Here is a 10,413-nt window from a genome sequence, read left to right on the forward strand (position 1 = left end):
GCGCCCCCCGGGGCTGCCCCGGCGGTGGTGATTTGTGTGTGCCTCCGCGCCTCCCCCCAGAGCCGCTGGCGTGAAGTGAGTTGTGACCGGCCCTCATTTGACTTCTGGGTGATGCAGTTTGGTGTTTCTCAACCACAGGCTGTTAAAACTGGTGACTGATCAGCTCCTGTCACCCGTGTAGCTGAGATAATTAAGCCTGTTACTATTACTATTGTCATTTTTCTTCTTTTTCTGCAAACTTTGGCCAACTGCTGGAGCCCGTGGTACAAGGAGGAGGGTGAGGCCAGCGAGACTCCCTGTAAGAGGTGGGATAACGGGACCTATGTGCTTTGCTCTTCAGTGCTCGCTGAGGAGCCTCCTTGCTCTTTGCCTTGGGAAGGGGGATGTCTGACGATGGGTGGGAGCCAGTAGAAGGCAAAGCAAGCTCCTCTGTTGGAAATGCTTGTGCCTACCTACTTCTAAACCAGAGCATCACATCAAGAGCAGGCGGCACAAGAGCATTTAGTAGCAATACATCTGTGAGCTTTCAAGACCACTGTGCTCCTCCCCAGTCCTGTTATTAAAAGGCCACGTAACATGGAAATGATGCTCCATAAATTAGGTCCAAACGTCTCTAGTACTCGGTGAGATGAGGCTCCTCTCTCTGCAGTGTTTTTCTCTCCCTCCCCTGCAAGCATCAGGCACTGCTGGATGGAGGAGGGAGGGATATATTAGGGGGCAACAACCACAGCAGGATAGCCCCAGCGAGGTGTTTTAATTTCTTAACAAACTCCTTGGGCACTAGAAACTGCAAAATAACATACAGATAAACAAACAAAAACTCACTGACCCTTAGCACCCTGGAGGGCTCTGTTTCAGATCGCTGAATAAAAGCTGAAGTTGCATATGCATGTTTAATGTAACACAAGGCGTGTGCTGCGGAAAAGCGTGCTTTCTTCTAATCTGGTTCCAGACAGAAGCATCCAAACAGAAGCCCCTTTCCCTATCCCCACTGAACTGCTTGGTGTATGTGAGGAAACCCCTGAATGACAAGGCCTCCATCTGCTCTTGAACGGAGTTGCGACTGGCTGCAAATGTTGCCCATATGCTTTTTTTTTTTTTTTGCCTTTCAACTTAGCTGCCTAATGTTAGACACCTATCCCCAAATTAAGCATCTGCTCAGAGTAGGCTTTCTAAAAAAAGGTGGAGGTAGTAGCTAATTCAGGCAATGCACATTAGGAGAGGTGCATCTGCAGTTGGAAAAGAGATGGGATTATTCATCCAGTGCATGGCTTTCGTTTGCCTTTTTAGGGAATGGAAATTCTTGTACTGTCAGGGAAAAAGAAAAAACTATCAAGTTTTGGATTCATATTTCCCCTCTGCTCTTGATTTTCCAGGTGATTATGGGCAACACCTTGCAATTTCTCTCTGTTAAATAAAGCTGGTGATACTTCCAGCCAGACAGGAGAACATGGCCATGGTTTGCCAGGAGCTCAGGCTGCATGACAGTATGTCCTAGAAGCCAGAGAAGGGTCTAAAAATGGGAGTTTTTCCTTGGTTTGTGGTGTAAAAAGGGCTGGAGTAACTTTTTCAACATAATGACTTTGCAGTAGATACTGGGACAAGTTGACCATCAGCAAGTCACGTATGGATCCAGTTTCCTAAACACAGGTGTATGTTGCTGCTATAGGTACCTTAAGGTATCCTGGCTGTCCATCAGCTGCCTGTTAGGAAATACGTGGGACTCCCTTAGGTCCTTTTTTTATCTCTAACTTGTATCAGATACTCTGGGGTGTCTAAAAAGTCTCCTTTGGTTAGACAAATAAGTCTTTGTGCCTCAGTTTCCTATCTCTGACGTAATAACTTAATGCAATTGCTTTAAATTTAGCTTAGTCACGTCTTTCTGGGGAACAGTTTTAGAATTTAAGAGATTACAGACTAATTGCTGAAGGACTGTAGTAATGGGGCAAGAGCAAAATACCTTTGATAGATGGGAGTTGCAGGCAAAGGATGGCAGTTGCAAGTAGTCCCGTGAAAACCTTGAAGTTTGACAGGTTGCAATCAGCAGCCCAAACATTGAGTGTTTTGGTTAGGTATCAGGTATAGGTACAGCCTTTTCAGCGTCTTTTTTTTTTCCCAGCGTCTCTTTTGGAAAGAGGAGAAAAGATAATTCTTGCACATTATCTGACCTTGCTGGGACTTATGAGATGCTGGGGTCACCAAGTAAGAGACCTCACCACACCTGGTAGGTTGCAGGCTCTCCCGAGGTGACCAGAAGTTTATCTGCCTGTTTATAATTCCTGCCACCAAGGGTCATCTCTCTGCTGTGCCCTGACATTGAGCAATGGCTGCAATTCCTTTTAATCGTGCCCTTTCCCTTCCTCATCATTTAGGGCAGAGCGCTTCCACTTGGCTAAACTCATTAACTGCTTTAATGTTGAGGTTTCCTTTTCCATATAAATTCATCCAGCTGAAATCTCATGACTCTCCATGGATGCACGCGAGCAGATTCTCCCTCTGTTGCCCAGCAGATGCTGAGAGTGTTTATTTTTCAGCTGCGGACAGTAAAAGTCTGAAAAAAGGCAATGTCTGTGTGTGTGTGTCTATGGGAAAGCAAGTAATTGTGATGGGTTTGTGGGGACTCAGTCAGCTGTGTTACTGTTTGAGCTCAAGGAGCATTTTGACCAAACCTGGAATCCCAGCCCCTTTCTGCCATGGTGATTTATCAAGACGCCCAGGTCTGATAAGCTCCAAAAATGCTTTGGTGAAGATCCAAAGCGACTCAAATAATTCCCGGAAAAGAATCAGGTTAACGTGAGGGACCTTGCTGCTCGGATCACGTTCAGCCAACTTGATGGGTTGTCAATGAAAAGAAGGTGGTTGAGCTCAGCTTATTTCCCAAACTGTTGCTGTAGGCAAAAGGAGGGAGAGATGACCCTGTTTCTCTGGAAATCTCTGTTGGCCCTAGCGTGTTATCGATGCTGCAGGGTCTGCGTGAGCAAACTCCAGTACTGAGTGAGGGTGGTCTGTTGAATTCCTGGCAAGGACTTGGCAGTGGTTATATGGATCAGTTGTCCAAATGTGGACAACTCACACCTGTAGACTTTGTTTCACCAAATCTAGCTACACTAGAAGCAAGTAAGCACTAACTTGGTAATGGTGAACAGAAATGCTGGTGTATGAGCTTTACCTCAAGTCACTCCAGTTTGGTAATTGTACTCCCTGAGTGTGGTAGACTTGTTCTTGTTCATGTATGTGTATGAAAACATTGGGTTAAAATAACCTGTTCCTTTTCAGTTTGGCTTGCCCGAATTCCCACTGTGTTTTTCTGCCCACCTTGCTTTCCTTCTGCTCCTGTCCATGTGACATCCCTGATTCTGTGATATTTGGCCTTTGGGGAAGTCTCCCTGGCAGTTTGGGAGCTACCCCTCTGTGGAAGGGTATCTCCCAGCAATGCAGGATGAGTCCACAGGCTTCCCTAATGCCCTTTCTTCCCCTGCTTCTGGTCATAAATACAAGCCTCTTGGTCTTTGGTGGTTCAGATTGTGCTGATGTTTTTCTTGCCTTGTCTCTTGTAGGGAAAAGTCATTGGAGATGCAAAACTGCTCATGAGTTGTGGTTGCAGAAAAGGGAAAAATGCTCAAGTGAAAGACTCAGATCAGGTCAGTCAATATGTACCTTAACTGGTGGAAATAAAAGAATGTGTTAACACCCGATTGATTTGAACTGTGCTGTTGCATATCGGGGTTCCTGGACACAAACAGAATCTTTGGCGTGGCTGAAAATGATACAGCGTTAATGTTTTTGTATTTGTTATTCGTAGAAAAACCCTCGAGCAAGATCAGCGATTCATTGCAGTAGGAGCTGCTAATGCCCTAGCCTGACTTATTCCCATCTGGTTTATTTATTCATGAATTCTGTTCCTTTATAAAAATCCACTCCAGGCAATGTCTTTCTTAAAGAATATTGCACTTCCTTGCCGACTAAATGCATGCAACCTTTGGTCTCATACTGTAGCTGCCTGGATGGGCGATAGTTACAGAGAAACGTGCCATTCGTTGCATGCTTTTGTTCTGAAGTGACACCATAACAAGAACATTCTTTACTGAGGTTCCCCATGATAGACATGTAAAAACTTGTTCACAAACCGATGGCCAGGTTTCAATATTCATTACTTGGAATGAATGGCCCCTTATTCTAAAATTGGTCAAACTGACGTCAGTGGGACCACTTCTAGGGTTCAGTAATTGCAAGCGAGGTGGACTGCGCTCTGAACGACAGCCAGCTGGTGGTCTTTTCCTACCTCCTACCATTTTGCACTTATTCAGACCAGCCGAGTTTGTCCCTGTCAAAATTTTCAGCTATTATGGCCTTCTGGCGTTGTAGCTAAAGAGAAGTTTGAATCCTGAGATCATTCGTTCCAAAGATGGAACAGAATTTGGTTTGAGCAGAAACGTGTTATAAATATTGGGTCATCCAATGTTAAATGTGGTAGAGTGAAGCAGTTGATCTCAAATATCAAATAACTTTGCTCTTTAATGTACCTTGTGAACAACCTGTGACCAGGTATAGACCCGAAGGAGATTCAATGTCCGCAAAGCTCCAGGAACTCCTGATAATTTACTGATGGGAAAAGAGATGAATTCTCAGGAGGAAAAATGTTTTTCATTTTCAACATGCATGTTCATCAACCCTAATTAGTAACGATGTCTCTGAGCCTTGTTTTGTTAATGTCTGAAAAGATCTGACAACAGATCTTTCTATCCTGCGGTGGGCTCTGTTATGAGGAATGTTGGTCACATTTATAAATGCTTTGTAGGATTGAGTCCTTCACTGATGTTGGGTTTTTTTCTTTAATTAGTATTTTCAAAATAACAAATTCATTGTCATGAGCTGTACTATCAATTCACCATCGAGACAAGAATTCATATTACTTTTCTTTAAAGAATATCTTCCCATTCTCTCAAATACAAGATTAATTTTCTCATGTTGAGGTTCTAACACACCAGGAGAAAATTAATTTAGAAACGAAACACAAAATTTGTAAAATTTTAGTCTTTTGTATTTTGATGTACTCTGGTTGAATCACTCTTGATTTACAACAGGACTAGAGCAGGGTCAGACTGCTTGTAGTAGAGATTAAAAAAGAAATGGGAACATCTTGATTGCAGAGAGGTTTTACAAAATGCCATCTCTCACAAACCCTGAGTGTTGGACCTAAAACTCATTGATGGCAGTACCTTAATTATAGAGTAGGCAATAGTTTTTGGAGGGAAAAAAAATCCCATTCTGTTTTATGTTTTCTGGGACAGTGATAAATTATTCTTTACGTTTGGTTACTTTCTGAAATCTAATTTTTGATATCTAGTGATGTATTGACCATCTCAGTAACTTTTTCTGCTGCATCAGCATGAACTATTGGGCAAGTACTTGCTCCAGAGGTTGTAAAGCTCATTCGTCGTGCCCCTCACAGGGTCCTGTCAGTATTTCAGGGGACAGGAGGTGGATGGGGAGGAAACTAGTACAGGAGGGTGGGTGGCAGCGTGGAACATTTGTCTGTGAATGCAGGACCTCAGCTCAGCTTATAAATTATCCCCTGGGCCTTGTAGATAAACACAGACTTCTACGGTGACATCGGCTGGGAAAGGCAAACACTTGCCGACGATTGTAGGCTAATCCTTCAGGACACTAATTGCCAGAAAACCAAGGAAGCATTATTTTAGGAACAGCTTGTTTCACTTTGTGAAGGGGAAAAATACTGCACTGGATTTAGTTTTGTTTGCTGAGCTTTACCCCCTCCTCCCATGCCCTGTCTCAGATTTTAAAGATTTACCTTCATCATTGTTGGGGGCTTTTTCTTTTTTCAGTCTTGCTTTGTTTTTTCCTGTGATGCCTCTGTAAAGTTGTGTGAAAATGCAACTTAGTTTTCATTTTCATGAAAGTACACATAAATAGGTATGTGGGTTTTATACCATTAACTATTTAAAAGTTTGGGACTAACCAGCTACATTTTGGCTGAATTTTTGTGACAGGTGATGCTTTGCAAAGATTTTAATTTTTTTCATTCTTTCAAGTCAATTTGGAAACTTGCAGAAAGTCCTAGACACACTGCCCCACCAGTGAAAATCCCCAGCTGAACCAAGCCACTACCCCATTGCTGAGGATTTAATTTACTGGCATTTCTCCAGTATGCCTCTAGAAGAGAAGGTACCTTAACCTCCTTGACCTGAAATCTGCTTCTCTGAGTCTGACATCCAAAGGCACCTATCTGCATGGTATTTTCCATGGTGCAAGTCACCAGTGTGTAAATCCTGGCCCCGTCACTGTCGAGGGCAGAAGTCCAAATAGGCTCACATGGGGCTGGGATTTCATAATACTCACAAGGAACCCAACCTTCATGTTGGCTTTGCACCAGAGCAGGAGAGGGACTGGTGGTCTACATTGTGTGGCCTCCCAGTCCAAATCAAACCCTACAAGATGAGGTGGAAGGCTAAGCAGTGCAATATAAATCCCACAAAAGCTTTGAAAACCTCAAAGGAAATACAGCTGAGCACACTGAAGAACTAGAGTCCCATCCTCCATGGATGGTCTTGATGAAGCTTTGGGTCAGTGAAGCAGGATGACTGAGAGGAGTCCCGAAATAGGGCCACCTCTTGGCAGCAAAACCCCTGTGTCCTTGGCTGCCATTGGCACCGTTGCCAGTTGCTTGTGTGCTTTGTGGGAGTGCAATTCATCCGTGCTCCAAGGCCCAGAACCAAGTCTCTGCACTACAAACATCCTACTGTAATTGTAAGGTTCATATATGCTTTTCAGAGTGGTTATTAGTTTCCCAGAAATTTATGCCTCCCCATAAATTATTATACTGTTGCTTATTATTTGAGGTGCGTTGTTGGATAAGAATGGCAATCCTGGACTAGGATTTCCTTGTGCTAAGTGGTATATTAACATAAAGCCAGAAAGATGGTTCCTGGGGAGTGACTTCATTTGTGTACTTTCTGAGGAAAGCAAAATGTCATTTAAAAACAGGGGGAAATTGTGTGGGTGGACAAATAATGTGCATATTAGAGGCATGCATAAGGTTGAGAACCCGAAGTAGCAGAGCGCTCCATATTGTCAGCACATGCAGCTCTGCCTTCTCAGGGTTTAGTTTTATTTGTTTTCCGCTGCTTCTCCCAAAAGGTAGGTGGCTCATCAATGTTTAACTGCTCTTACCCTTTGATTTTTTTCTTTTTTCTCTTTGCTTAACTTTTCTGGTGGCTCGTGTGAGCTCAAGTGTTACTGAGAAGTCAGATCCTCCTGTCCTTCCGTGTGTTTGTTTTTGGTTTTAATATGACAAATGTATGCCTCCTCTGGAAACGGTATCCATGCTGCAGAGTAATTATTTAGTGAATGGTGGATCCAGTTCATGTTGGCAAGGATCAGATTAATCATTATTAATCATGAACCCTCCGACAGTAACCTCATCCCTTGCCTAAGTGCTGCTCTTTATTGAGAAGTAATAGCTATTAGGGGATGGCTGGGCCGCTGCTCTCGTTGCACCGGCACAGGGCTCAGGACTTCTGGCAGGAGGCAGAGGAACTTGGTTCAAAATTAAAAATAGACGCACATGGTCCACGTTCCAGAAATGAAATAGGCAGCTTCCCCTGTGGGCTTCTTCGGCCTCATCTAAGTGTCCTCTTTTCCCCTGAAGCCTCCTGAGAGTTTTCTTCTTTCCAAAGGTTGAATTCAGTGTTGGGGATGAAATAGTCTCCTTGATGCTTTCTTATTTGTCCGCTTGATTTTTTTTTTTTTTAAACTTAGGTAGATCCCAGTATAACCTAATGCACGTGCAGTCTTTGCAAGGATAAGATTTTAAGGTCTAATCTAGTGGTTGTAGCAGGTTTCAACAGCAGATGAGACTGCGGGTGGGCTTAGCTCTCTGGGACTCCAGTTGTCCCAAGTAGACCACAAAATAACCACCTTTTTGAGGATTTCTGGATTCCTTGAAGAAACACTGCACTGTTGAGGCGAGGCGTGCAGCACTGTTCACCTCGTGCAGAAAGTTGTGAGGTGTCCAGCTTCTCTTTCCAGGTCACGGGGCTGGGGATTGCAGGCCTGTATATATATACATATCTCTCTCTCTCAAAATATATCTCCTTACCGCTTGTGTCACCAGAAATCTGCTGAGAGTAGACAGTACTTTAATTCATAATTATTCTGGTTTTCCTAGCACTACAGGTTCTTTTTAAGAAGGTGAGGCAGTGCTATCAATGGAAGTCATCATTATTTCAGCAAAAGCACAATGACTGAGGTACTGGATTGAAACCAATCTCCCCACCCCACCCCCCAGCCCCCAAAATCCACCTTAACTACGTTTTAAAGTGTTTTCATTGACTGTATGGAAATCCAAGACACAACCCTTTAGAAGAGAGCAAAGGAAAGAAAAACACCCTTTGTCTCCATCTAGCTCTTCGATACCTGGAAGCAGTAGAAACTTGGAGTAAACCTGCCACGCTCTTTTGATCTCTGCCAAAGTTGTTGTGGGAGTAACATTGTTTAATGGTTGAAGGAATTTACTGAAGAATAAAAGTACCAGCAAAGACAAAGGGCCCAATACAAATTATCTGGTAAACCGCTGTCAAATTTTACATGCTTAGGGCTACTGGTAATTTCCCGTCTTAAAAAACAGGGGGGGAGTTTGGAGGGGAGGGAAGGAGGGTAAAAAGTATATAAATAAACCGACCTCTTTAAATAGCTAACTGGCCTGGCCTGAACTGTGTTGGAGCTAAGTTCCTTTGGCAGCCAGAGCTGCAATATCTGTTGAGGGTGTAGCAGAGGGTTGAGACCAGGTTTCGGAGAATCTGCCTTAGTTTTGCTGGCTCTCCCTTGCATTCTTCCACTTGTCAGCAAGAAATGCACTGAAGCACGAAATGAGGGAGTGCAAAGGCTCCTGCACTCCATCTGAGCAAGTCTGGATCACACCTCCACGGTTAATGTTTCTCTCTGCTAAAAGAAACAAGAGTAATAAAAAAAAATGAAGGCATCGGCTAACTTGGAAATACATGGGTGGAATGAAGCAGGAGGAGAGAATTGGAGGAGTGAAGGTACGCTGTCCACCGTCTCCTGCTCTGAGTTTATGGCAGAGTTTGAATCTCTGCTTGAAAAACCATTGGATTCTGCACAGGTTATAAAAAGCTAAAACAAGAAGTAAAATACAAAGAGAGAGGATGTTGAATGTCTGAGGTGTCTGGGCAGTAAAGCACCCTTAAAAATATTTTGTTGATTGAATAAAGCAGGCTAGGTGATCACACAAGGAACATGGGACTATAGGAAACTGTCCTAGATCACCCAGTCCTTTGAGATCTCAGGGAACTGTTACATATAGCACCACCGATAAACACATCCCTTCTGGCACTGGTACCTGTTAAAAGCAAACCTTGTAGCTCTGTCATTATGCTCATCCCACCAATTAATCTTTTACTTTCCAAAATACTCACTCATATAATACTTCTGCATCTTGTTCCTGCTGCCAGATCAGAGTGGTTTTCCCCCCATGATATGAGTGTTGGTCTCAGCAAGGTGGATGACCTTTGCTTTTCCATTCATCCACCACAAATTTCTTGCTGCTGGTGGTGCTGTAGGGGGAAACAGTTCCACTTGGTGAACGAAAATGCTGTAGAAAATTTAATCTCAGAAAACTTTTTTAAAAGCTGGAAATCTCTTCCTCTCAATGGGATCTGACTGGGGACAAGAGGTATTTGAATGAGAGACTCACCAGCTGCCTTTTCTCTGGACCTCCCAAATTCATACAGCAGTTGTGCTTTGGTAATTGCTGAATCTGGTGCTAAGCATCTGTGTTCCTGGTGGCTGGGAAAGTTTTTTGGTTTCATTCATCTGTTGTGTGGAATTGAAGCAGTTGTGAAGTGGAAGTTGGGTGGATAAGTCCCCATTCTTTGGATTTATGTAAGTTTTGGAGGGATGATGTTATGAAAGAAACTTCCTAAATGTAAGCCTCCGAACAAAAGACATTGAGGTTATGGGTGTCCTTTGCAAGTTCAGCTGTAATAGGTTTGTGTTGCAGTGGGTTACACCTCCGTTCATACAATGCCATTGGTAAGCTGACATTTCTAATGACCTTTTATAATCACCTATTTCCTTTTCTCACTCATTTTATGAATAGTCTTGTACTCACTTCAAGAGTTTCCCACCTTGTGGTCTCCTCTTACAGTTCATAATCATTTCAAAATGGGTTGGGCTTCCTGTAAAGTGTAGCACAGTGTAGACTGAAGTTCAATAGAGCCTTTCCTTTCTACTTGAAGGGGGGGACCAAAAAACTCATAGTGCCCTTTTTTGCAGGAAAGGCTTTGGAAATGGCAGTCAGCAAATTGCTTTTTTTTTTTTTTTTTTTTTTTTTTTTTTTTTTTTTTTTTTTTTTTTTTTTTTTTTTTTTTTTTT

At 43.1% G+C, this 10,413-nt stretch overlaps 1 protein-coding gene across 1 annotated transcript in view; it reads left to right on the forward strand.

The window, feature by feature from the left end:
- The window catches only part of SETBP1 (SET binding protein 1), a 248,370-nt gene that overhangs the window by 31,770 nt on the left and 206,187 nt on the right, over positions 1 to 10,413 (forward strand). The window contains exon 2 of the mRNA XM_009281184.2: positions 3,558 to 3,641. Within this exon, the coding sequence (XP_009279459.1) occupies positions 3,558 to 3,641 (84 nt within the window). The remainder of the gene's footprint in view (positions 1 to 3,557; positions 3,642 to 10,413) is intronic.

This window comes from Aptenodytes forsteri, unplaced genomic scaffold (genome assembly GCF_000699145.1).
Source record: "Aptenodytes forsteri isolate BGI_AS27 unplaced genomic scaffold, ASM69914v1 Scaffold36, whole genome shotgun sequence".
NCBI classification, from domain to species: domain Eukaryota; kingdom Metazoa; phylum Chordata; class Aves; order Sphenisciformes; family Spheniscidae; genus Aptenodytes; species Aptenodytes forsteri.